Genomic DNA, 26,570 nt, shown 5'->3' with positions numbered 1-26,570 from the left:
TCTCATCATATTAACTTGATGCCCATTGATGGATACTAAATCCTTTGCCCCAACTGCCCACGAGCTGAGCGTCCTCCTCTCACCAGCTTTATCTCCAACAGTCACTCTTGCATTCGGATTCCAGCACTCACTCGAACACATACATTCCGCACATCCACGCATCACATTCGTCACAGGCTCACGTCATCATGTACACTACACATATTGGCTTCTCTATTTCTTCCTCTTGCTTTCCAGCTAGTGCCCGTTGCTTCCTCTTCCAATGTTGTAACCTTCTCTCTTAAAAATGAGTTCCTTTCTCTATCCAAAGCAATCTCCTCCACTCTTTATATAAAGGTTTGATTCCCCATCAATGTCACTTGCTTTTCTACTGCCCAGATGATAACCTAGATTCTCTCTTAAATCTGGTACCCTTCACACTTTGTTCCCAAGTAACCTTCTCCGTTTTATTTGTATACTTCAGGTCTTCCTTCTGTTCCACTTTCTCGCTCACTTCCCAGATGGAACCACTTGACTCCCCCTCCAAGCCATTGCCCTTCTCCTAAACCCAATCCTATGTGCTACCTCATGCTTAACCAGTCTTACCTCTCACCAGGGCATCCTTGCAGTACTTCAGGATTGCCCTTTCAAGTGATCCCTCTCTGCTGCAGTCCTTTTAGGCTCTTCTGCTCTCTAATGGCCATCTCTCCCCAGATCTGCTGTTGTCCCTCCATGTCTCCTCACTTGGGTTCTTCAAGGATCTCCAAATTCCACCTTTCCAAGCTCTTCTCAAGAATGACTGACTGCTTCCAAACCCCAAGGCTTTGAGTGTTTTTCAATATTAATATAGTAGTTCTCCTGTAAAGGCGGTAGCTGAAATAATTTGATCTTTTTTACATGCAAGGTTAATCACATTCTGAAAGCACTGACCATCTCTGGCCCGGCAAAGTTTCCCAGGATCTGCCTTCTGCATGGTTCCTCCCAGAACTAGCACACACATAGTAGGCTGGTTCGGTTTTAGGAAATGTCTGCTGCTCCTCTTGTGTAGACAGTGTAATAGCCTGCACCTGTGTGATGGAGTTTGTGCAGTTCCCGGATTAGACTATATGCTCCTGGTCAAGTTGTACCATGGGGGGGGATGGCCCTAGTTGATATAAGATTTATCTGCCATTTTGGAATATATTCTGTCTTGAGTAAGCAATGTGTATTGACCCCCCCAGAGGTTGCTTGCTTTTCTATGTGCTTGTGTAAACCTAGCATATGTTTCCTGTGCTGAGTGTTTTTAAAGACCTTGAAGCATTTGATCTCCTGCAACACTCCATGCACCAGGAGAAAATGCTTTATTCTTTTCAACCTTATAAATTTGTTAACTCTTCCCCTCAACAGCGGGAAAAACTGACCCATTGTGTTATGGGTTGAATGAGCTTTCATATTGAATTTCCTTTGCAGAGGTGCCAGGTGTAAGGAAGGCATGGTATAAAAAAATACAGACACAAGTGATCACAGTTCAAGGGTGTTAATTAAACTGTTTAAGTAGGTTGGAAAAGCGCCTAATCTAATCCTAAATCTAATAATAAGGCAGTCCTAGTGGCATCTTGTCAAATAAAAGGGCCTATACTAAGAAAAACGTATTGCCAATCCTTAAGCTAAATATAAAAAGAGTGTGGGATAGGGTTTCACAACAAAGAAAGAAGTGTTCACAAATGATAAGTCAGGATGTGTTAGCTGGGGGTTCTCCCTTCCCCACGTTTTGAGCACGGGACAAGGCGGGACTCCTGAGCACAACACGCTCTTGAGCTTTCCCAGCACGAGACAACAGTTCGGCTTCACGTATCAGGACCTTCGGTGGTTAAGTCTCTTTTCTACAAAAAGTCTCTTGCCCCCAAGAACCTGATGGGTTTCAAAAATAACAAACAAAAGAAGTTCTGTTCCAAATGTACATTGGGTGATGGCTTCGACCCTTCATCCCCATCTTCCGGGCGCAGATCCCTCAAACAATTCTTACCAATATCGGGATCTTTGGATGTTGTCTCTCCTGCTTCCGAGGATCTGATAGGTTCAAACAACAAACAAAAAGTTCTTTCGGATCACTTGGGGTGATGATTCTTCACCCCTGGGTCGTCCTCTTCCGAGTGCAGACCGCTCTCAAATATCAGCTTCCCTCCCGCCTTGTTCACTCTGCCTTATATACAGAATGACTTCTCGATTGCATTCATGTGTTGGTTTGATGGCTTCTCACCTCTGGATCTCCCTTTTCTGGGCTCAGACCCTTTTGAAATGTTTGCTTCCCTCTGACGGGTTCACTCTGCTTATGCCAAGATATTTTCTCCTTAGCATTCACAAATCTTTGTCTTTTTAAACAGTTCTCCGTGGACATCCCTCTGCCTGGTTCACTTTTGTCAACACAATGTTTCTTTGGACTTTAGACTTCGCCCCTCTTTATTGACGTCCCTCCGTCAGGTCCACTTCACAATTGCTTTTGCTTTCTCTTGCTGTGGGATTCACTGCCCTTTCCGTTTCTCAATGGGTTGTTGGTTAAAGACTTTCGAGTGTTGACTGCACAGGGACTTGCTAGACCCCTGTATGACCGCTTTGACCTTTCTTGGCGGCTCTGCTATGGCCTTCTGGTATCAGTAGTTTCAATCAACACGGATCAACCAGAGTCTCTTGAGTCAGCACCCACGTGGTGCCGATCCCCTCTGCAGCTGGTCTTCCCTTAACAATTTACAGTTCTTTGAACTTTCCAACATTGTGCCACTTTGCGACTTTCATTTAACAGTTTGTTTTATTATCGCTTCTCCCCTCGACTCACTGGCTGTGATGAACCGCTTGGCTTTTCAGTATATCTGGAGTCAATGCTGTTGCCACGGTAGCAGGCGTCTTCCTCTGTCCTGCTCATCAGCGTAGGCACGCTCTGTATCGTTCACATCTGCTGCAACACATTTGAGCTATTGTTCGCGGTCTTACAATTCCTTCTATGGAGGTCTCGCGGGTCTGGGTCAGAAAGAGCAAGGTCGCTTCTCTCCTTGTCAGCCTCTCGCCACCTTTGTCCTCCTCTTGAACTGCCGTGCTTGGACTCTTTCGTTGTGCGGTCTGCCTGGCTCGTACTGTGCTCTCGTGCCCCACCTTTTATACCTGTGGGGAAGGGAAAGTGCTGTCAGGTGAATGTATTTCTGGCCAATTGCCTGACTCTGCCTGACCCTTGTATTGGGACATGTCAGGTAAACGGCTCTGGTGTTAATCCGTAGTCTTTCGTGATGTGCGAGAAGTTTTTGTGTGGAAAAGGGGGGGGCAATGTTTCTGAATGTCTTGCGTGGTAGGATGGGGAAAAGGTGTTGAAAGAAAGGGGGTACCTCGTCTCACCCGTCGGTGTCCCTCTTCCACTTCCGAGAAGCCCCCATCCAGGTGATCCTCCCTCACTGGTCCACCCCCAGGAACTGGATCCAATAGTGATGGCCGTGCCCTGGCCACCTGGATGACAGATTCCTGGAGACTAGTAAGTGAGACACCTTCATGTTTCTCACACAGGGTAAACCAGTAACAAACCCATTGTCTGGGTTGTTGTAATGTTCACCCTTCATTCACTTACAGCAAGCAGAGACCTTTCCCCCGAGAGACTGGGTCTGGCTGGCGGGAGCTCCCAGCACTCGTAATTCTATGTAACTCAGTTTAAAAGGGATTGTCTAGCCCCTGGGGGTCTGAGAGACACATGGTGGCCCACTGTGCAATCGACTGCCCTCGGAAGGGCTTCCTTATTATATGGGGCACAAGGATCTGGTCGTTGTCATGACACAAAAGGTACCGTTGATGAAGGAGAAGCCTAGACCAGCAAAAACATGGTGAGCAATCATCAAGTCCTTAAAATTATCATCAAACCAATAGACACTGTAGTTCCTTGAGCAGTTGGACAAAGTGTGCCATTTTGCAGCAGCATTGTGTAATGAAGATAGTCTACAATGATGGGTGCCATGCAACAGCATTGAGCACTGCACCAATCCAAATAATATAGCAAATGTGAAGATAAGTGAACAGTATATTTCAATAATTAATTTACTGGCAGTAATGATGCATAGCTAGCTGTAAAAGTGAACAGTGATCAAAATATATTTGACAGAACTATCTTGTCCAAAATTGGGCAATTTTGCATTTGCTCTTTTCGGGACATTGTGTACCAAATTGGCCTAGCATTGCAAACCTCTAAAAAAATGTAGTGCGTACATGCAGCTAATAAAGTCCACTAAAATCGTTTTTCAAATCCCACAAACGTCCTGAAAGAAAGTCAGCAAAGGGACTTTTGCTGGAAATATTATTTGCAAACAAAGTGAAACATTTTCAGTCAGTTTGCTGAGATCTGCAGCAAACTTTGGCTGCAGATTTGTGTAGCAAAGAGAACCTGGAACTAAATCTCTGCTGCCTTTTTTAACCAGCAAACAATTGTTTTATAGGTATTGCAACAAATCCACTGGTCTAAACGTGTTAGTTTATCCTTCTTACAGAATACTGTTATGATGTTCTCTTTCCTGCAGCTTGATTTGGCATGTTTTTATTTGTTCTTTTTAGCCTTCTGATGAAGAGACAACCAGTTTGAATGTGCCAATGTCAAATATCACGGAGGAGGATCAAACAAAAGACAACCCTCACCATCACCTAAGCCCCACAAAAGGTTTGAGCTTAATTAAACTTTACTGTAACTTATTCATTAACCTCGTTGTCAATGCCTTGATCCTGGATTTCATTTGGACTTTTTTGTATATTGTATAGAGGCCTACTCTCTTGGTTAACACATATGGGCCCATTAAATCTTCTTTGCATTGTGAAAATGAATGGTACTGGGGTCTGTATAGTCCTGCTTCACAAAAGAGCTGACTTCTGCTCAAACAGATCCTTTGGCTCACTTAGAATCCACAGTTTAAAATTCGACATAATCACTATATTCTGTCCCGAGTAAAAGAAATGTGCAATTTATATTTTACTTATAATGGCAATCTGATACAATGTTGTTCTGTGCAAAGTACATACTGTATCTCTCGTGTGATGTGTAATAAACTTTGTGTATCATTTTACCATAGACTGTTAAAAATCAAGTGGCACAGTTCACCAGTGAATTAGTCTGCAACTTTAAAGGTTTGTTACAAAGAGGTAACCTCAGAATATTTCTCAATCTACTTAGAAATCCACTCACCCCTATTCTAGTGACTTCATAAATGAGTGTAATTGAATTATTTTCCAGTGTTTCTCCCCACAATCACCAAAACGTTTAGGTGCATCACTAGTCTGTTAATTGAGACATATTTGGCAGAATGAGACGTTAACATTGACCTGTGTCACCCAAATTGTAAAGTTTATGGAGTGCAGGTGCCTGTTTTGGTTGGAAAGTGCTGCAAGTGCACCGTTTGATAAATCTGCCATGTGGGTGGCTTGTGGAAGAGGAATGGAGACTGGGGGAGTTCAGAGAGAGATTCCCACTCTATGATGTGGTCCCTGGAAACGGTAAAATTGGTGTGCAGTCTCTCTCCTCTCCCATGTGTCAATCTCCTTTCCCATGTGACTCCTATGTCCGAGCCCACATAGGGGAGTGCACCGTGAAGATGGCAGTAAGTTAGTGTGACAATCTGTGAACTGGGACCATGGACCACGCATGCAATGCCATAGTTGCCCTAAACATAAGCATGTGGTTTGCAAGATTGACTGCAGGAGTGCTTGCACACCCACCTTCAGGGAAGGAGATGAACGTGGGTTCCAGAGAAGATCTTTCATGAACAGTGAGCCACTGATACTTGCTTCTCAGAAGTTTGGAAGCACATGAAGATCTGCTGGGAGACAGCTCAGAAGCAGGTGGCTCTAAGACTTCCTGACCCTAAAATGGCAACATCCACATTTGAAGGCACCACCTTTGGTGTCACTAAAGCAAATAGAGGCATGATGTTGGAGGGAGAACAAGGTGTACCTGCATGATTTGAGCGAGATACACAGGGAGCAAGACAATGTAACAGATCCAGCCAATCCTGTGAGCCTCTGCTCTCATGGCACCATCAAACCAATCACAATCCGGTAATAAGAGACACAGGTACCACCCTATGAAAAGGGAGAGATCCCTGCTGAATTTGGGGGATTTAACATCCCTTTACGAAGCATTGATTGTGTGACGAGAGAAGAGGTTAAGGGAGTGAAAGCTGAGAAGAGTAAGGTAGAGTTTGGTGAAGAGACCAAGTAGTGACGGAAGGAAGAACATCTGAAGGAATAGTGGAGGAAGAGGGAAGCCATAGTCAGGAAGTAGTTTAAGAAAGAGGTCACGTAGAGAATTTGGAGGAATTATAAGGCAGGGGTGGTGGGAAGGAAGGCACCCTGACCATTGCCTGCTGAGAATCATTACACAGATCCTGGTTTTGGGTGAAAGTCAAACATTAGAGTGAGAAGGAGATGCCTGCTTGGGCATAGAACCAGGCTCCAAGGAATGAACCCCATTATCAGAGCGTGTGGTGGGCTCATGGCTGGAGAGAACCGGTTGTGCTCTTTAAAGAAATGTGCTGAGGCACTATAAACTACCAGTGGCTGTCAGTTACCCAAGAGTTACAATATCCATGGGAGGAGGCATCCTTAGTGATAGACTTTAGCCTTGGACATTAGGTCCACTAACTTCTGACTTGTTGTCCTCTTCACGTGGCAAACCATAGAGAGAGAGAGAGAGAGAGAAACATTAAGAGTCATTGTGATACAGGTTCTAAAAGGCCACTGGTTACAGCAGTGAAAGCAATCGGCTCTACAGGATTCTCAAAAATCACTCGCACTGACTGACGATGGACGAAGTGCTCAACACTTGTGTACCATAAAACTCCTACTATACACAATAAACGATGTCCTAGTTACATGAGTTACAAACACCAGAGAGGAACTGCTTGGAAACAGCACCACAAATTAAGTGCTTTTATACGTGTGGGTTTTGTAGAATGTGCCCACATGCCCTTGATGATGCACACAAATGTACTGCAATCAAACATTTTATGAACTGCCGTTATGAACTGTTGTCTGTTATTGTATACATATGTGATAAACTGTACATTCAGAGCACACTACGAGCGTTGTGCATACGTAAACATGAATATTTTAGCACAGTTGTCAGTCAAGATATAAGGTTACCATTAGCACACCACTGGAATGAAGTACATAAGATGTACAGTACGAGGGACATCACATTCTTCGCAATCAACCATGTTAAACAGTCATTGAGAGCTGGCAAGAGAGAAAACAACCTAACGAAACTGGACGAAAGATAGATTTGCAAACTACGAAGGACAATGCAAGGACTCAATACGGATAGTGAATTTGATTGTTTTCTAATGATTTGTTTCGTGACGGTATCGGCCAGATTGAACAGTAATGACATATGGATACCTCCTATAAACATTATACATTATACTAATGAACGATGCTTTAAACACTCTGTTATATTTTTGATACGGATGTGATTAGAAACCTACTAGACAGACACAAGACCTTGATAAGAATCAGTAATTGGCAATCATAACAATAATACCATGTCATCAAAAAAAAGGTATTAATCAACCTAGATTTGCCTTTTCTTTTAAATGTTTACCGCTAGATGAAACTTAGGTCATAGTGACATACCTCTTTATACCATAAAGATTAGCGCCACAAGTGGTTTACAATTTGTAGGTAATATCAGAGCCTCAGTATGAGGAAAGAAATATCCCACAATGACCTTATATGTAGTACCTGATCGTAACATTATTTAATATATGTTTCAGAAGTATAAACCATTGCCAGGGACACATAGGCACCAATGCAAGCAGCCAAGTCCATATGGAAAAAGCTCCCATCAGTGGCCAATAAAGAGCATTTCACCACCGCCTCCAAAACCTATAGATATGCTATAGTCCAAGCCAAAAGTATGGCGTACAATGAACAAATTGAAAATGAAAACTCAAGCACGAGAGAGCTCTTGCCATCTTGCGAGAACTCGAATCACCAACCCCTCCCACACCCCTCCAGCTAGCTGCCTTAAAAACACCACTTGGGGCTTGAGTATGCAAAAGGTGCTTCTGGATTAAATGTCCTTACTACAAACAAAAATTGCTGCCAAGAAAGACAAACTGATAACCATCAAGGCATTGGCCGGAGACCTACCTCACATGCCGCCTGTACGCACGTGTTTACATCGATCTCTATCCAAGAAGTTATAATAAAAATCATAAAAGGGCTGAAGCCATCCAGCTGTCAAGGGTACATAGGCCCAGCCTCACTTACAAAAGACTGTGCAGCAGAGCTCGCCCCTTTCATTGCATCGCTTATCAATAACTCCTTCACTTGGGCAAGATTACCGACAATCTTAAAGACGCCTGGGTCCTTCCTTCCTCAAGAAACCAACTCTAGGTCCCAACACCCCTATCAACTATCACACCATCACGACAGTCCCTTTCTTACTCAAAATATTGGACTGAGCAACATACCTGCAAATTCAAAATTATCTTGAAGCCAATAACCTCCTTGGTCTACACCAATCTGGCTTCCGCCCTGGTCATGGAACGGAATCAGTACTCCTGGACTTAAAAAATCCAAATGGATGAGATCCTGGGCAGTGGCAATCTGGCCCTTCTCCTCCTACTTGACCTCTCAGCCGCCTTTGATTTGTTGGGCTTCAAAATCCTTTGCCAACATCTCTCTTCAGCGGCCCTCGTCTCCATCAAAGCAATAGCCCACGTCTCCATCAAAGCAATAGCCTAAATCGAATCCTTCATATCAAACAGAACAATGAGGGTCTTCTCCATTTCCACCTCTGCCCTTCCAGTCCCAGTCACCTGTGGAGTTCCCCAAGGCTCCTGCATCTCCCGGATGCTTTACAATATCTTTACAAAGCCCCTCTTCGACCACCTTGACACCATAGGTATCGCCTACACTAACTAAGCAGATGATACTCAAATCCTCAACCCATCTCAAGTACTTACGAGACAGATTCCAACACATTGAACAAAATCTACCAAACAAACTAAATTTGTTTAAACAGGTTTGTGTTCCAATAAGGAGCTGCTCCTTATTAGAACACAAACCTGTTTAAACAAATTTAGCGGCACATAGAAATCCTTCAGCGTTGACTGAAACACCATCCCAGTCTCAAAAGAAATAAAAACTTGAGGGGTCTACCTGGACTCTTGCTAACACTATATAGACACATAAACGCAGTAGCCTCCCCCGCAGCATACACCTTGAAACTTATTAACGCATCTAGACCTTTCTTGACTACAGACAGGTACATCACAATTGTGAGAGCCCTCATTTTAGCCAGATAAGAACACTGCAATGCCCTCTTTGCTGGTTTCAATACTCGCTGCCTGTGTTTACTTTTTAGGCCAAGGTGTTATTGACATATCACCCTTACCCTTCCATCCTGATCTCTCTGTGATCGTTCTTTGGTATGATTCTAGCTTATCTATCTTTCAGTGAGCAATAATGCTGTGTGAAACTATGAATGGAACTCCACGTAGCAGCTTTGCAAATGGCATCTAGTGGGACGTTTGCAATGAAGGCTGAGGTAGCTCCTGTACCTCTGATAGAGTGAACCCTGAGAGTGAAAGGTAAAACTCTTTTGGATAGTGAATATCAGAGCTGTATGCACTTGACTATCCATTTAGAGATGGCGTTCTTTGATATGTGATTGCCCTCTCCCCCAGGTGCTATGGAAACAAAGAGCTAGTCTGTTTTCCTTAGGGGTTTAGTTTTGTTCATAGTACAAGACTACCCTCAGTACATCAAGTGTATGGAGGCTTCTTTCCACTGAGTATGATGGATTTTGAAAGAAGGTAGGAAGTTCTATGGATTCATTAACATGGAACTTTGAAATGAACTATTGTGCAAACCTAGGATATGTTCTGAGGACAACTTTGTCTTTGTGGATTATGAAGAAAGGGTCTTGTATGGAGAAAGCCTGTAGCTCACTGACTCGTTTTATAGAGGTGATGGCTACTACGAATGCAGTTGTCCAAGTCAAATGTTTGAGACTGGCCTTGTGCATAGGCTCAAAGGGTGGATCCATGAGCTTGGAGAGCACAATATTAAGATCCCAACCCAGTGGAGGGTTACAGATGGAAGGGTATAGCCTCTTTACCCCTTCCATGAATGCTTTAATGACAGGAACATTCCACCAGGACACCTTGTTTTGTGAAGTGGTGCCACCTGACAGAGCCGCCAGGTGTACTTTGATGGAGTTGAATACTAGGCCGGAGTCTAGTAGGTAAAGCATGTACTGTAGAATGTTAGCTGGGGAACATTCTGTTGAGTGTAGGGGTTGTGACCTGCACAAATGTGAACACAATCTCTTCCACTTGTTGAAATAGCAGTGCCTGGTGTTGGGTTTCCATGCCTCCTTTAGGATATCCATAGACCTTTGTGGTAGATTTAAGGCCGAGAGTGGAGGGATGCTCCCTTGTGTTGTCACATGTTGTAGGGGCACAGGAGCTTGATTGAGTCTCACATTGCCAGTTTGAGCAGATGTGGAAACCAAGGTTATCTCGCCCACATAGGAGCAACCAGAATTAGTTGCTTGTTCCTGGTGAAACCTGTGCACAATCCTGCTTAGGAGAGGCGTTGGATGAAAAGTGTAAGCAAATTTCACTGACTAGTTCATCCATAGGGTGTTCCCCTTGGACCCTGGTTGGGGAAACCTGGACGTAAAGTCTGGGCATTGAGTTTTTGTTTGTAGCAAACAAATCTAAGAGGGGATGACCCCATTGGGAGAAGACTCTGTCTAGGATATCTTTGTTGAGTTGCCACTCGTGTTCTTCTGATAGAGGTGTAAGGAAGGCATGGCATCAACAGTAAGACACAAAAGTGGCCACAGTTCAAGGGTGTTTAGTGAATTTCAAAAAAGTGTATGATAAACACCTAACTAAACCTAAATCTACAGATGGGAACAAGCTAACATATTGCCAATCCTTACCTCTGAATACAAATAGTGTGGGAAATAATGTTATGAAAAAGAAAGAAGTGTTCAAAATGATATGTCAAGTTTTCAGGCGTTGGCCTTCCTTCCCCACGATTTTAGCACGGATAAGGTGGGTCAATAGAGTATAGCACAGTCTCTGGCTTCTTTAGCATGAGGTTACAGTTCACTCATCAGCATCAGGGCTCTGGAGCAAAAGTCTCCTTGCTTCTCAAAAGTCTCTTCACTCAAAGGGCCTGATGCGACCAAATAGACAACAAGTTCTTTTCCCTTTTAGATTTTCACAAGTATTCACATTGAGTGATTCACTATCCACCCTGGATCCCCTTCAACCGGGCTCAGATCCTTTTAGCATAAAGTTCTGCACAGGCTTCCATCTGCCGGGCTCGGCCTGTCTTTCACCTTTTACTTTATCGCACAACGTTCGTAGGTTCTTCCTTGTCGGGTGACTCACGGTTCACCCCGGATCCTCCCTTCTACACCATTAGTCTCCCTCAGCCGGGCTCGGACCAATGTCAATTTTACATCAAGTATCGAAGACTTTCTAATTTGCACAGGGTTAGGTTTGACCCGTTGCAGGACCACTTCGATTTCACAATTCTCTTTCTTTTAACGTTCACACCCTTTCGGTTGGATACCTAACAGAGACTTTCTAATGAGCACCCATGTGATGCCGGACCACTCTGTCTACGGTATCGTATTTTAGCTTCAAAGTTCAATCACTCATCTGCTGTCTTAATAATCTTCTTCACAAAATGTTGCCGTTTGCAACCTTGGCTTCCACACAGACCGGTCTGGTATCAGTCTCCCCAACTCACCGCCTGTGCTGACTTCACTGGTGCTGCTTTGTTGTAGGAGCCACAAACAGTACCACAGGTGCAAATGCTGCTCCCCACCTTGGCTGTCGACACGGGAGACCCCGGGTACCTCTGACACACAATGCAGGATTCTTTAGCTTTAATTCCAGGTCTTACGTTTCCTACTTTTGAAAGCTCATGAAAGATGCGGTTTGTCGGTGAAAAGGTCAAGGGTATTTCCCTCCTTGCAATCCTCTTCGGTCTTGCTGTCTTCTGCCCTGTATTAAACTGCCATCTTGGAACTGCTGCTTCCTCGTGTGCTTTGCCTTGCTCAGAGTGTGCTTTCATGCTCTGCCTTTTATTCGTGTGGGGAAGTGTGTGTGTGTGTGTGCGTGCGTGATCAGTAATTGCCTGACCTGTAGTGGGACATTTCAGGTATATGGCTCTGTGTTAATCAGTTTTCCCTCACAGTGAGTTGTCCGTTAGAAAGTGTGTGTCGGAAAATGGGTGGGTGCAGGCGTGAGACCCTATGTATCCTACCCGGTAAAGGTGTTAAAGGGAAGGGCATACCATGCCTCCCATCCGGTGTCCTACTTCCACTGCCTGAAGAGCCCCCATCCAAGTGATCCTGCCAAACTGGTCCACCCCCTGGAACTGGATCCAAAAGCGATGGCTGTGTCCTGGCCACCTGGATGACAAATCCCCAGGGACTAGTGCATGAGACCCCTTCAGGTCTCTCTCTGAGAGGGTATCTGCTTAGAGAGTCCGTCATAGCATTGAGTTCCCCTGGAACGTGTTGAGAGGTTAGGAACATGTTCCGCTTGAGTGACCACTTCCATATGTTCTGGGATAGTTTGGACAGACTTTGAGAGTGTGTTCCTCCCTGCTTGTTAATGTAGAACATGGCAATGGTGCTGTCTGTGAGGACTTGCACTGTTTGATTTGAAAGATGTTGCTGAAAAACCTGAAGAGCCTTGAGAACTGCCAGAAGTGCTAGGTGTTTTGGGGCTGTAGTATGTGTCCACTGGCCATAGGTTTGTGGTGGAGGAAGTCGCCCCCCCCCAATCGGGCTAGTGAGATGTCTGTAGTTGGCATTGCTTGTGCTGGTGGAACTCAAAGGGGTTTTCCTTTTGGCAGGTTGTCCATAGATAACCAGCGAAGAGCCTGTACCAGGGTTAGCGAAACAACCACTAGATCGTCCACTGACTGCTTGCCGGAGACCATTGTTTCGCTAACCACTCCTGCATTGGGTGCATGCTCAGACATGCTTGTGGAACCAAGTAAATGCATGAGACCATCATCCCAAGCAAGCGCATTGCTTTGCGTACAGTTATCTGGTGACCAGCCTTGTAGTGAGGTACTTGCAACAACATGTTTTATGCTCTTATGTCGCTGCCTCTTTCCTCCATACTGTATGGGCGTCCCTCGCTAGGGACGGGCGACAGAACTTTTTTCACCAGAAAAAATCTTCGCTATTACATTTCGAGGCGTACAGGGGCGCTGCATGGGAGCATGAGCTCCCCTGACTCTGCCCACCAGCGCCACTCGCCAGGCCGGGTGGATTGTACCACGTGTGAATCGCTTACACCACACGCTCTGAAGAACTGGTTAGCTTGGTGGAGGGAGCTCTTCGAGAAGTCGCCTCGAGACTTGAAGAACTTCGTCAGACACAAGTCAAGGCCCAAGGTAGGGCTGCTTTTTTCCATCGCACCACGCAAGGGCGACTTCTTTAGCAGGAAACGCCAAACCGGGAGGGATCGTTCAGGTTCGCACACTAGCACAGGTACCGAGGCTCATTCAGCTACTGGCCGCCAGGCCGAGGGGTCACTAGATCTTTCCGGAGACAATGCTGAGGGACCGCAAGGTTCTTTCACCGGTTGTCCGCCCGACGGGCTATGCCCTATTACTGGACAAATATCTGAGGGGGCGCCTGTATGCAGCACTACCAGCGTCACAGCTGAGGGCACCATGCCTTCCAGGCCATGTCCTGACGTGCAGGGTAGGCCTCAAGCTCCACCACCAAGTGTCCAGGAGGAGGCCGGGCCCAGGGAGGCAAGCACGACGACTCAGGCACGTGGCATGCAGCCGGACAAAAAGACCGCCGTGCCAGACAAAATGGCCGCTCGTTCGACACCATCCTCGTTCGGGGAACAGGTAGGAGATTCAGTGTCGAAGTGGGACTGGTCTCCGGCAGGTACGTGGCCTACATCTTATTCTTCAGCATCACAGGGCAGATATACCCCGCAACCAGCAAGGCAGAGTACGCACAGGCCCCAGCAGTCGCCCGCTACTCCGTCAATACCACCTGCCACCCCACCAGCCTATGAGGACAGGTTTTTTGAGAAATTCTTCACACTTATGAGGTCCCCTCAGATGGGCGTCATCCTTCGGGATGTGATCAGGGACATGCTGCCTCCAGTCCCACCGCCAGCGCCTATACTCCTTCCTCCTATGGCTCCAGCGCCTCAGGCTCCCGCGCAGCCCCAGCTGCCCACGCCAGGTCCTGCGATTCCGGCTTCCCTGCCTCCTACAGTACAGGCGGTTCCACACCTCTGCCTTCAGCGCCCAGCACTCTTCCTCTGGCGCCAGACCAGCCAGACACCCTGGTGGACACAGACGAGGAGGACCCCCGACATGCCATCTTCAGCCAAGGCCTTCCATGAACGACTTGCAGGTTTGGCCGAATACTTGGGAATCCCCCAACCTGAGGTGGAACAACCTGAGGCAGGGGTCCCACCTGGCTGAGGTCCTCACTGTACACCCCGCGGCCAGATCAGGCATCCCGATGCAAAGGACGTATTCCTCTTGGCCAAAAAGGGATGGCTTAAACCTCAATTGGCGCCTGAAAGCCAAGTACAGGCAATTGGAGGGCGATCCACTCTTGCTGTCGGCAACACTCTCGGCCACACTCGTCTTTGATTGCCGCGGCCTCACTCTACTCCAAGCCTCAGTCGTCCTTGTTTACCTCATCTTGGGCACTTCTAGGCAAGGTGGAGAAGATCTTGGAGGCTTATGGAAAGAAGGTTTATTCCAACGCTTCACTGCACCTTCGCCAGTCTAATGCAGATGCCATGCTGGCAGTCGTTAATCAGAATAGTCCTGTCCTCAAAAATTAAAGTCTGCAACAACTTCTTGCAGTGATTATTTAAACCTTCCAGATCAACCAGATCAACGGTTAACTAATATGTGTCGCTGGAGGAAGAGCCAACCAACTACTGAGATTGGTCTACATATGCCTTTTTATTATTTTAAGCCAAAATCTGGAAGGTTTAAATAATCACTGCAAGAAGTTGTTGCAGACATACATTTCTGACAGGACTATTCCCTGTTTATATACCAAGTCTCCAGCCCACAATGTCCTGTTCGATCTAGGGCTGTCCCTTATGTTACTAGTCGTTAATCAGAGGCTATAGCGGGAAATAGCCAACTTCCTTCCAGAACTTCCGGTGTACAGTCAGGCACATTTCAAGGCGGGTCTGGCTGAAGCTAAAATGGTGGCGCAAGACATCATGGCGTCCACTGTTGCGCATATTAACACCTCAGGTTGTGCCATCTGCATCGCCACGGACATGAGAAGGACGGCCTGACAAGGGGTGACCAAGTTTAACCCAGATATCCAGGAATGCATATGGAACCTTCCATTTGAGGGTGGCAACCTTTTTCATTCCACCATGGATGAGGAGCTGGATAAGAAGAAAAACAATTCCCAAACTGCTAAGTCCTTATCTATCCTCACGAAGTCCACACCCAAGACATACAGCATGACGCATCAGCTTCCCGACAAGTGGTGGCCCTTCGGCGGGTTACAGGGCTTCCAGGAGTGAAGGTCCAGGCAGCTGGACCGGTCTCCCAGTCAGCACCGCCGCAAACAACGCAAGGCAGGCAATAAGGGATTCTTTCAGTCCCCCTCCTCAGCCCTAGCGTCAGAGGGAAAGAATGCATGACATTTCCCCCGGGGTGAACATGTCGCCAGTGGGGGGGGGGGGGGGCAGGCTTGCCCTTAACGCACATCATTGGTGCACGAGGTTCGCGGACCCCTGGATCCTATCCATAGTGTCCACGGGTTACCGCCTACCGGTTCCTCCCTCTCCTCTCTCATCCTCTCCACTCCCACAGATTGGGACAACAGTGTTGGTGGAAATTCGATCGCTCGTAGAGAGCCAGGCAGTGGAAGAAGTCCCAGCCTCACAGCGGGGCATGGGCTTCTACTCCAGGATTTCCACCATACACAAGAATAACTAGTCTGGCCTGAGAGTTGTGTTGGACATTTCCACTCTGAACCTTTCCCTCCTTCAAAAAGTTCAAGATGGCTACGCCAGCACTTAATGCGGAGACACTGTGCAGGGGAGACTGGATGTGCTCCCTTGATCTGAAGGACACATACCTACACGTACCGATTTGGCAGCCTCATTGGTCCTTCCTGGGGTTCAGCATCATGGACTTCCATATCCAATGCAAGGTTCTACCCTTTGGCCTCAATTCAGCCCCTAGGGTCTTTACCAGGCTGATGAATGCAGTTGCAGCCTCCTCAGGGCTCAAGCCCACCATGTCTACCCTTACCTAGATGACTGGCTTATCAGGGCGAGCTCCCTGGAGGCAGTCCAGCACACCTCCCCCGCCCTCATCAATACGCTACACGAATTGGGATTTTACATCAATCTCAAGAAGTCACAGCTGCAGCTGACAAAGAGTCTGGCGTTCCTGGGCCTCATCTGGGACACAAGCTCCGAGAGAGTTTTTCCTTTGGAGGACAAGATCACAGCCATCAAGAGGGCCACTGGTCATTTTCTCAGCAGGGCTGCGACCTTGGCATGGTGGTACCAGCATCTTTTGGGTATCATGGCGGCATGTTTACTAGCAGTGCCTTACACAAGGCTAAAAATTAGAAGATTACAGCTGCACTTCGCAGCCTCATGGAGTCAGGAGAGGGGTTTACAAGCAAAGCTTGTCAGCATTCCCCCCCCCCCTTTCTCCACCAGGACGTTGTCTGCTGCAGCATGAACGGCAACTTGTGGATAGGGAGGCCCTTCATACAGTCAGCGCCACAGCTTACCATCACCACTGATTCCTCCTTGGAAGACTGGGGTGCTACGCTGGACAACCACAGCGTCCATGGAGTCTGGTTCCTTTAGTAACAGAAGACACATATCAATTGGATAGGGTTGAAGGCAATCTGGCTTGCTCTCAAAGCCTTCCTGCCGTTTATCAGTGGCAAGATTATCCTCATTCAAATGAACAATCCCACCAGCATGCATTACATCAACAGGCTGGCACCAGGTCTCAATCCCTTTGCAGCCTGGCTGTCAGCATTTGGGAATGGGCTCTGGAGAACAACATTCACTTGAGTGCAATCCACCTCCTGGGGGAGTCCAACCTGGAGGCGGAAAGACTCAGCTTATTTGGATCGAACAATTACGAATGGCAATTGAATGATCAGGTCCTTCAGGGGATCTTCAGCAGATGGGGGCTGCCCTAGGTGGATCTTTTCGCCACCTGGCACAACAGGAAGTTCCCTCAGTTCGCATCCTGGCAGGGGCAGGGCCTAGTCTTCCTGGGCGATGCCTTACAGTTAGTGGAACAGCATGAACGCATATGCATTTCCTCACACTCTCCTGTGCACAGGGTGATCTGCAAGATAAGGGAGTCACGACACCTCAGCATAATTTTTATCGCTCTGTGCTGGCCTGCGAGTCCATGGTTCTCTGAACTGCTCAGCCTCTCAGATCAGCCACCGATTCACCTTTGGTTGGGGCCAGCTCATCTTCCATCACAGCAGGGAGGCAGGTCATTCACCCCACCCGCAGATGTTAGCCCTCGCAGCGTGGTTCCAGAGTAGGTCACACTAAAGCATCTGCGTCTGTCACAGGCTAACCTAGACATCATACAGGGCGCTAGGAGCGATGCTACTAGGATCCAGTACAAGAGCAAATGGACTAGGTTTTGCCACTGGGCGGAATCAAAGGAAGTTGATCCTCTTATTTGCATGTTGGACGATGTGCTATCCTTCTCTGCACACCTTGCACACTTGGGGGTGCAGATAGACACATTCTGCACCTATCTGGCGTCCATCGGAGCCTACCCGAACTCAGAAGAGGATGTTTTCTCATCCTCCAACCCGGTGGTTAAGAGACATCTGGTGGGCCTCACCAGGCTCTACCTGCCTATCAAGAAACCACACCCCATATGAGACCTCAATGTAGTGTTGGGCGCCCTGGCGCACAAACCGTTTCAGCCAATGGCGTCCGCGGACATCAGGCTAGTCACCATTAAGATAGCCCTTTTGGTGGGTCTTAAGTCTGCACGCAGGGTCAGCAAAATCCAAGCACTAGTGGCTTCAGAACCTTACACAACCTTTCATAGGACAAGGTGGTAACTTATAACACACCCCGCCTTCTTGCCTAAGGTAGTCTCTTTGTTTCACCTAAATGAGGAAATAGTGTTACCTACTTTCTTTGCGGACCCAAAGGATAATACTCAGAGGGTCTTACACTGTCTCGATGTCAGACGCGCTCTGAAATTGTATCCGGACAGGAGTAAGAACTTCCGCAAATCTAAGGCTCTCTTTGTCACCTTAGGGGGGGGGTCAAGGCCAGGATATCAGGCTTCCCAGGCCTCTATGGCAAGGTGGATGGTTTTGGCCATCAAGGAGGCTTATGAGGGGCAGCACAAACCGCTTCAGGCGAACATGCATGCCCACGCTATTAGAGCCAAGGCTAGGAGTACGTTAGTCACTACGGCGAGTAACTTCTAATTACTCTCTCGTTTGACGGGAAAGCCAGCTCCTCTTTTGTCTTTAGAATTGATCCCAGAGAGTGCTTTATTTGTTTGGGGACTAGACTTGATTTCTTTTAGTTGATGGAGAAACCCAAATTAAAAGATGATCTATCATTTCGTGTTTGTTTTCTCTGCAAATTTTAGGAGATTCCCCGTTAATTAGCCAGTCGTTCAGATAAGGATATACAGGGATTGACTGTCTGCCAAGGTGTGCTGCCACTACTGCGAGCACCCTCGTGAATACTCTTGGCGCTGAGGTGATGCCGAAGGGGAGTACCGAACTACTAGTGTACGCCCACCATTTTGAATCACAGATATTTTCAGTGCGCAGGGAACATTAAAATATGAAAGTATTCATCTTTCATATCTAATGTCGCCATGTAGTCCCCTGTTTTAAGAGGGGGATAATCTCTTGAAGCGTGGTCATGCGAAACATTTGGGGCTTGACATATTTGTTCGCAGGGCGCAGATCTAGGACTGGACACGTGGACAAGTCTTTTTTTGGCACAGGGAAGTACGTTGAATAAATACCCTTGTTTACCTGGTTTGCTGGGACGATCTCTATGGCGTCCTTCTCCTGCAGTGTCTTTACTTCTAATAATAATAATATAGCATTTATATAGCGCTACGAACGCTCAGGTATCTGAGATCTGCTTATTTTTACCCACGGTGTGTGATGCTAATTTATCGATCTCGGAAGGATGAAAGGCTGAGTTTGGCCCTGCCGTGATTCAAACCTGAGTCAGCAGGCTCTGGACAGATGTCAAAGCGAGCGTTCTACTCGCTGTGCTATCGGACCACTAGTGCTAGTGGCGCATACATAATAGTATGCGCCACTCCTCTGGCATCATCTTTTTGTGTCTTGGCAGGTGGCTGGGTGGGTTTTTAAATGTGCGATGCTATACGCGCCTGCTACAGTGAACAACACCCACTTGTCTGACGTTATCCCCTCCCATGCATGGGTGAAGTGTGAAATTAGACTGCCTACTGGGGTGGCATGGGAGAGGACCTGCAGCAGTGTGTCATTGTTTGGGAGGGGTGGAGCCTCTCCCAGGTGAAGTTCTGCCTCTTCCTCTGAATCTTTTATTTCCTCATTGAAAACCAGAAGATCGGCCCCAGATGAAGACTGTCTACCCTGAGTGTATTTTGAAAAAAGCATTGTGAACCCTGACTTCAAAACCTTCTGGAGTTTGAGGAGCCTTGTTGTACGGAGGGCTTGTTAGAATGTCATACTCTTCCTTTGCACTGTTGAGGGCGTCACCCTGACCGAAAAGGACATTACGTTCCACCATCATGTTAAGTAGTCTCTAATTTAAAACCAGACTGTCTGAGCCAGGCATGGCGTTTGATGAGTGTACCTTCTGCGATAATGCAGCCTGCATTTTCTGTTGCATCAAGATTATTTTTGAGGATATGATATGATAGTTTATTTATATAGCGCCTATACACAATATTTTTCAAAGCACTTCAAGGCAAGGGAGGGAACAAGGGAAAATACGACGACATTATTACAGGCCATGAACAGTAAGGATGTGAAATTAACTATCGTACTCGGCCTGACGACCTTTCAGATAGTGCAAGAGCTAAGACATGGATAAGGAAGGGAGGGGCAGAGTGGGAAGGAAATGAAAACAGACAGGCGACTATCGTACTAGGCTTGACAATATTTCTGGTAGAGCAGGAGAAAACAAAAGGTGAGGGAGAGGGGTGCAGAAAGGGAGGGGAGGAGCAAAACAAGCGACTATCGTACTAGGCCTGACGACATTTCAGATAGTGCTGGAGGGGGTCGGGGGGAGGACAATCAAGGAGAGGGGGGAGGAGACTGATGAGGTTGCTATCATACTAGGTGCAGGGACAATTCTGATAGAGTAAGTGCATAGAAGAATTAAGGAGAGGAGGGACATAGATGAGAAAAGGGACAAAGTGAGAGGAGGAGAGAACGGAGTAAACAGTCAAAAAGAGTGGAGAAGCAAGAGGGGAGAGAGAATACAATTGCAGAAGTCAGTAGTAACACATAATGTTGCAAGCCTGGATAGAAGATGAAGATGGGAACAGCATCATTCAGGTCCACCATGAGAAAGGGTGACGTACCGTGAATCAATGAAGTCCATAAAAGTAAAATTCAGCATTGGCCACAAGCCGGAGATGGTGAAACCAGAATGTTTCAGGACAGACTGCTGCAGAAGTAGTCTGGAGGGTGGCGAGGGGGTGCAGGGTAGACGAATCAAGCAAAACAGGCAACACCTGTGTGCGAGAAGGGGGGCACAAGAGATCATCACAGCGGGACCAGAGGGGTGGGGACAGAGGGGGTAAACACATGTTGGTGCATGCCTACCTGCTGTCAGAGCAGGGGTTCGGGCCCTGGATCCTCCTGGACCGAACAGGTCCAAACAGGAATTGTCCTTTTCTTTGTCTGCCCTTCGCTTCGGACGCTTTTGATCTAAGAGTTAAGAGCAGGAAGTAAGAGACAGGGCTAAGAAGGTGGGTGGTGCTTCGGCCAGGTGACCAAGAGCCACTTGCACCTGCTACCCACCTGCACAGGAAAAGAGGCTGGAGGGCTCCTTAAGTAGGGAAAAAGAGCGGCAACCAGGAAGGCGCCAGGTGGGCAGGGCTTAGGCCAAGCGACCAAGATCCACTCGCACCTACTCCCCATCTGCAAAGGAAAAGGGGCTGGAGGGCTGCTTAAGTAGGGAAAAAGAGCGGCAAACAGGAAGGCACCAGGTGGGCGGGGCTTGCTAAGTGGGGAAAAAGAGCAGCAGCCAGGAAGGCGGGGCTTAGGCCAGATGACCAAGATCCACTAGCACCTGCTCTCCATCTGCAAAGAAGAGGCTGGTGGGCTCCTTAAGTAGGGAAAAAGAGTGGCAACCAGGAAGGCACCAGGCGGGTGGGGCTTAGGCCAGGTGACCAAGATCTATTTGCACCTACTCCCCATCTGCCTGCAGTTAGATACCTGCTTGCCCTCTGAGATGGTGCTTACCAATTGTGGTTTTATGGGTTCTGGAACTGCTTCAACCTGTTGTTCCAAGTGATACCACTTGTGGCAGCCACAACTTGCTAGGAGTGTAGTAGTATTCGCAATTCTAGCTTGATATTTTGCTGAGGATGCAACTTTCCTAGAGTGTAGATTTGATTTACTCTTTGTCTGGCTGTGCTTCAGCTGATGCCAGGGGAGTGCCTAAACTCTTTCTGGTAGTGTTGACGACCAGTGAGTCAGGTTTTAGCTGACCCCTAATATACAGGGGATCTGTGGGCACTGGTCTTAATAATTTTTCGATTCTAGGCTTGACCGCCTATGGGAGGTTAGGCGTAAGTAAGGAGGGCTATATACGTCTCTGTATAGATAGTAACAGTGGAATAAACTGAGTGGCAGAGTTCTTGTTGACAAAAATGTCCTCTACAAAGTCCTTGTATCTCTGTGCCTCCTGTGTGTCAATACTGAAATGTTGGACAGCTTTTAGCAGCAGTTCGTTGTATTGGAGCTGATCAGGCAACTGGATGACCTAGAGATGTCATCATCGTAGTATTGGTCTCGACTCTATAGGTCTGCCTGAGAGCCGGGGTCTTGCGACCCTGAGAGATGAACACCATACAAGTCTTGATAAGTGGAGGCTGGGGGACATAGGGCAGAAGTGCTTGGCTGTGGGTCAAGACAAGGTTTTTTGTTAGGGGGTTGATGTTTTGCAGCCCCTGACTGGGAGGCATATTTAAGGGCTGTTGGTTCTTTTGGATGCTTGTCCATGAAGTCAACAAAGCATGACATCCTCTTCATAACTCTGTCATAGGAAGGTGGAAAGACTGAAGGGGTAGGGATTGCTCGACGGCCCTCGACAGACAACTCCATCGTCAACGACTTCATCGGTGAATGAAGTCGTTGACGATGGAGTTGTCCGTCGAGGGCCGTCTAGCAGTTGGATGATGCTGCGGCAGAAGGGGATAGTAAAGAAAGAACGAGAAGTCTATGAATAATCTCTTAACTAGTCAAAGGCATCAGCCTGGAAAGGAACTGTGCAATTTGCGACCAACCACAGTGGCGAAAAGAAACAATCTGAGGGACCTCGCCGCGTGAAGGACCATGGGTACAGTATGTCGCACTAGGGATATTATTACTAACACGCCCTGTCAACGTCTGTTTTCTCCTTTAGAAAACAAATCTTGTAATACTCTGCGACTACCACTAGATGTCGGACTATGCAGAGCATGTGATCTAAGAAGGTCCACACGCCTCAGAAAAAAACAATATATATATATATATTAGTAACAGTGGAATAAACTGAGTGGCAGACTTCTTGTTGCCAGCCAAGATATATATTTATATAACTAGCTCTGGGAGACAACTACTCACCTACATGGTCCAACTGTATCTTGTTTTATGTAGGAGTAGACCAATGAGATTATTTTTTGAAAAGCCATTGAACGGGCTATAAATACTTGGCTGACCGAACACACTGTTGTCAATGTAAGTTGGCTACAACGTTTTACGAATATGTTCATAATGATGAACAAATGCTACTGTAGCGTTAAGCACCCTTTCCAAGGGCTGGAACGGATGGTAACAGCCGGCAGCCCGAGTTTGCTCGGGCTTATAACGAGGGCACCGGGACGTTACCACCTGTTGCAGACCTTGGGTCAGGTGCTTAACGCCATTAGCACCCGTCCCATGGGCTGGGACGAGGCTAGTTTAAAGTATTTTCATTCCATGAACGGGGTGCCTCACAGGCGCCTCGTTCACAGAACAAAAAGAATGGTCAAATATGGCCAAGATGGAAAGGAAAGGCGGGGCTCCATATGGATCCCCTCTCCGCTTTCCATGGCGGCTGTCTGGAGCAGCGAGAGAGGAGCGATTGCATCGGCGGCACCGCTGAAATTAGATCATTAGGGGTGGTCAGAATGGGAAGGGGAAAAAAGGGGCCAGAGGGTGCGGGGAAGATGGCGGCTGGGGGATCTGGCCATCAAACGTCTTGTAACGCGGGGCAGAGATCTCCGGTTTCAGCCCGCGTTCTTAGCCATCTGATTGGTTGGCTCCCCCAATAAGGGTGCTAATTTAGGTTTCATTAGGGCACTACCTGTTATTTATTTTAACACATATTTCTTATCTAAAATAGGCCAATGCACATATAGATTAACGGAAGCACTATGTAATAGGACATCGACAGAGTAAGTAAAAAACAATGACCTGTGCTTCACATAGGACCATTAAGGTTAGGAATTACCCTTTCATTGGTTATAATACTGCCATTCACTGATGCTCACCAGCGATTCTAATATTAGTCTAATTAACAAAAAAAGTGTTCTTATTTAGTTCTTTTTTTCCACTTCCTCCCCATTTGCTTTGTCGCTCTATTTTGTTCAGGAATATTAACATAATTGTTGCCACTATAACAGAAATAAGTCTTGATGAAGTGAAGTGTGAGAAACTCATGGCCATGCAGTTGGCCTTTTAGAACCTTTGTCACAATGACTCTCTTTATCAACCATGTTTTTCTGAGTTCTGAACACACATGACAATGTCATATAACTTACAATGTGATTCTGATACTTTTGCAACAGTTGAATGTGTATGAACAGTTTCCCAACACCAGAAACTCATTAAAATATTTGTATCCAATTTGAGACTTGTGGTGGGTCGGAAGGAGGAGTCGGACAGTTTGAGGACATTCTAGATTTGCTTTAATGAAATTATAAGAATAAGGCCTGACTTTCCCTATTGCTAGAAAGAACCTATCTAATGGAACTAAAGGTTCTTGTCAGATGTCAGGAAGTCCAAAGTAAAAATGTCCTCCGTCCAAACTAACTCTACCTGACCGTACCACTTTAGCTAACTATATTAAATAGAATACTCTTGGGTTTCGTGCTTTCTGTCATCTATACTTGGAATGTCTTTCCTCTAAAAGGTTCTTCACACTTTTTCATCACTTGTAGACACTCTACAGTCTGTTATTTCAGGCTTTCCTAACTTGGGTTTATCTTTATTCCCTTTTAGGCTTTCCTCATCAAGATTCACTCTCTTAGGCTGTCTACTCATTTATCTTCTTCACTTGCCAGTTTGATTCCTCTTGTTGCGTGTTTCTTAGTTGCACTCTTTCCAATCCTCAACTCTGAAGATATAGGATATTTTCCCATCCTGCCAGGGTTTTTGAGTCCAATTTGTGTTGTCTCCCCACCTGGGTTTAACTGTTTTTTTAATGATATCTTGTCCTGAATACTGGGACAGGATTCTCTCTTCATGAGACACCCGTCCACTCTGACCTGGTTATCTGTTACTTGCTTTCTCTGGTTTTTACAGTTCCAATTATACAGTCTTATATTTACTCTCTCGACTTTAGAACTGGGACGAGTTTCTTCACACATATAATGGGGTATGCATGTTTATAACAAATGAAAAAATAACAGTGTTGTCGATATTTTAATTCTTTAATTTAAATCCACTATCCAACACTTTCCCCAAATATTCTAGGACTGGAGTTAGTATATAAAATTACACCAGTCCTAAAATATGTTGGGGAGGGTGATTAGTGCATTTAAATACAATAATGAAAATATTGACAACACTGTCGTTATTTTTTTGGTTGTTATTTATTTACTTATTTTGGCATTTGTAAAGCGTGCCTACCCCTGAGGCATCTGGACTCTGAAATTCTTAGGAGGTACGTACGTAGTTACAAACGTTATGATATCATTGTTTAGCATGCATATTGTCAGTAACGGTTAGTTACATTCGACGGTGGAATACATGGTTAAAGATTCTTGGGTGGTACGTACATAATGTTGTTATTGAGTTACATACAAGTTATCAGAAACAGATGGTTACATTAGTCATTATGTTGAAGACGCCGTGCCTAGCTGTACCAGAGTGAAATTTGGATGGGGTCGCAAGCAATAGTTATGGAAAGTGCGCTGTGTGGTCTGTGTCGGCTGGTTTAGGTATGTTGCTCAAGTGTGAATAGTCGGGTTTTCAGGTTTGTACGGAAGGTCCAGAAGGAGGCTTCAGATCTTAGTGCTAATGGAAGGGCATTCCAATGTTTAGCAGCTAGCACTATGAAGCTATTTCCTCCTGCTGTCTGAAGTTTGTATTTGGGAATGGTGAGTAGATGTATGTACGCACTGCGTGTCGGTCTGTTGGGTTTATTAGGTGCACATTTATTGGAGAGGTATTTTGGGACAGATTGCGAGATGCATTTATGCATCGGGGATGGTGTTTTGAAAAGGATGCAGTCGTGAACTGGCAGCCAGTGGACCGAATGCCTAGTCTCGCTGATATGATTATTTTTGGGATCATTCAGTGCATTATTATGGATTATCTGTAGTTTCTTTATGTTGCGTTTGTTAGTCCCTATGAAATAATCCAGTCTAGATGGCATAAGGGCTCTGGATAGGGTGATGCAGCTAGCTGGGGATAGGAATGATCTGCACGCAATGATTAGTGATTAGCCTGGCTATGTAGACCGCTGCAGTGGCTGTGGCGTTGACTTGTCGCATAAGACTGAGAGTAGAGTCAAGATACCTAGTGTTTTTACTTCCTTTGATTTTAATGCCGTCTATCGTGAAGGAGTTATAAGAATGATCTAGTTTTTTTTAATCAGAGTTGAGGTCCGATGAGGAGGAGCTCTGTCTTTTCATCGTTAAGGCAGAGGCCGTGTTGGGTCATCCATGCCTGGATAGTTTGGTAGATTTGGTTTAGCGCTTTTGAGTCATGGTCATAGGAGCCTGTCAGGGGTATGAGGATTTGGGTGTCATCCACATATTTAGTGTAGGTGTCACCTAAGTCATCGAGGTGGTCAAATAGAGGTTTAGTAAATATGTTGTATAGAGTGGGCGAGACGCAAGATCCTTGTGGCACTCCACATGGGACTGAGGCTGGAGGTGCTGATGCAGAGGGGGAGAATACTCTCATGGTTCTGTTGGAGAGGAAGGATTGTGTCCAGAGTATGGCATTGCTGGAGAAATGGGCTGCTGAGGCGAGGTGATTACATAGTATGTTGTGGTCAACTAAATCAAAGGCTGCTGATAAGTCGAGTAGGAGGAGGAGTGCTTACTTGCCGTTGTCTTTGAATTCGTCCATTTGAATT

The 26,570-nt window shown here is 46.4% G+C and overlaps 1 protein-coding gene across 2 annotated transcripts in view; it reads left to right on the top strand.

The window, feature by feature from the left end:
* The window catches only part of LRCH1 (leucine rich repeats and calponin homology domain containing 1), a 1,427,405-nt gene that overhangs the window by 850,828 nt on the left and 550,007 nt on the right, over window positions 1-26,570 (top strand). For both annotated transcript variants that reach the window (XM_069640111.1, XM_069640112.1), the window contains exon 8: window positions 4,540-4,642. In XM_069640111.1, coding sequence (XP_069496212.1) covers window positions 4,540-4,642 — 103 coding nt within the window. The remainder of the gene's footprint in view (window positions 1-4,539; window positions 4,643-26,570) is intronic.

The sequence above is a fragment of the Ambystoma mexicanum genome, chromosome 7q (genome assembly GCF_040938575.1).
Source record: "Ambystoma mexicanum isolate Mex_15411 chromosome 7q, UKY_AmexF1_1, whole genome shotgun sequence".
In the NCBI taxonomy this organism is placed as follows: Eukaryota; Metazoa; Chordata; class Amphibia; order Caudata; family Ambystomatidae; genus Ambystoma; species Ambystoma mexicanum.
This window is presented reverse-complemented; position numbering and strand designations above follow the sequence as displayed.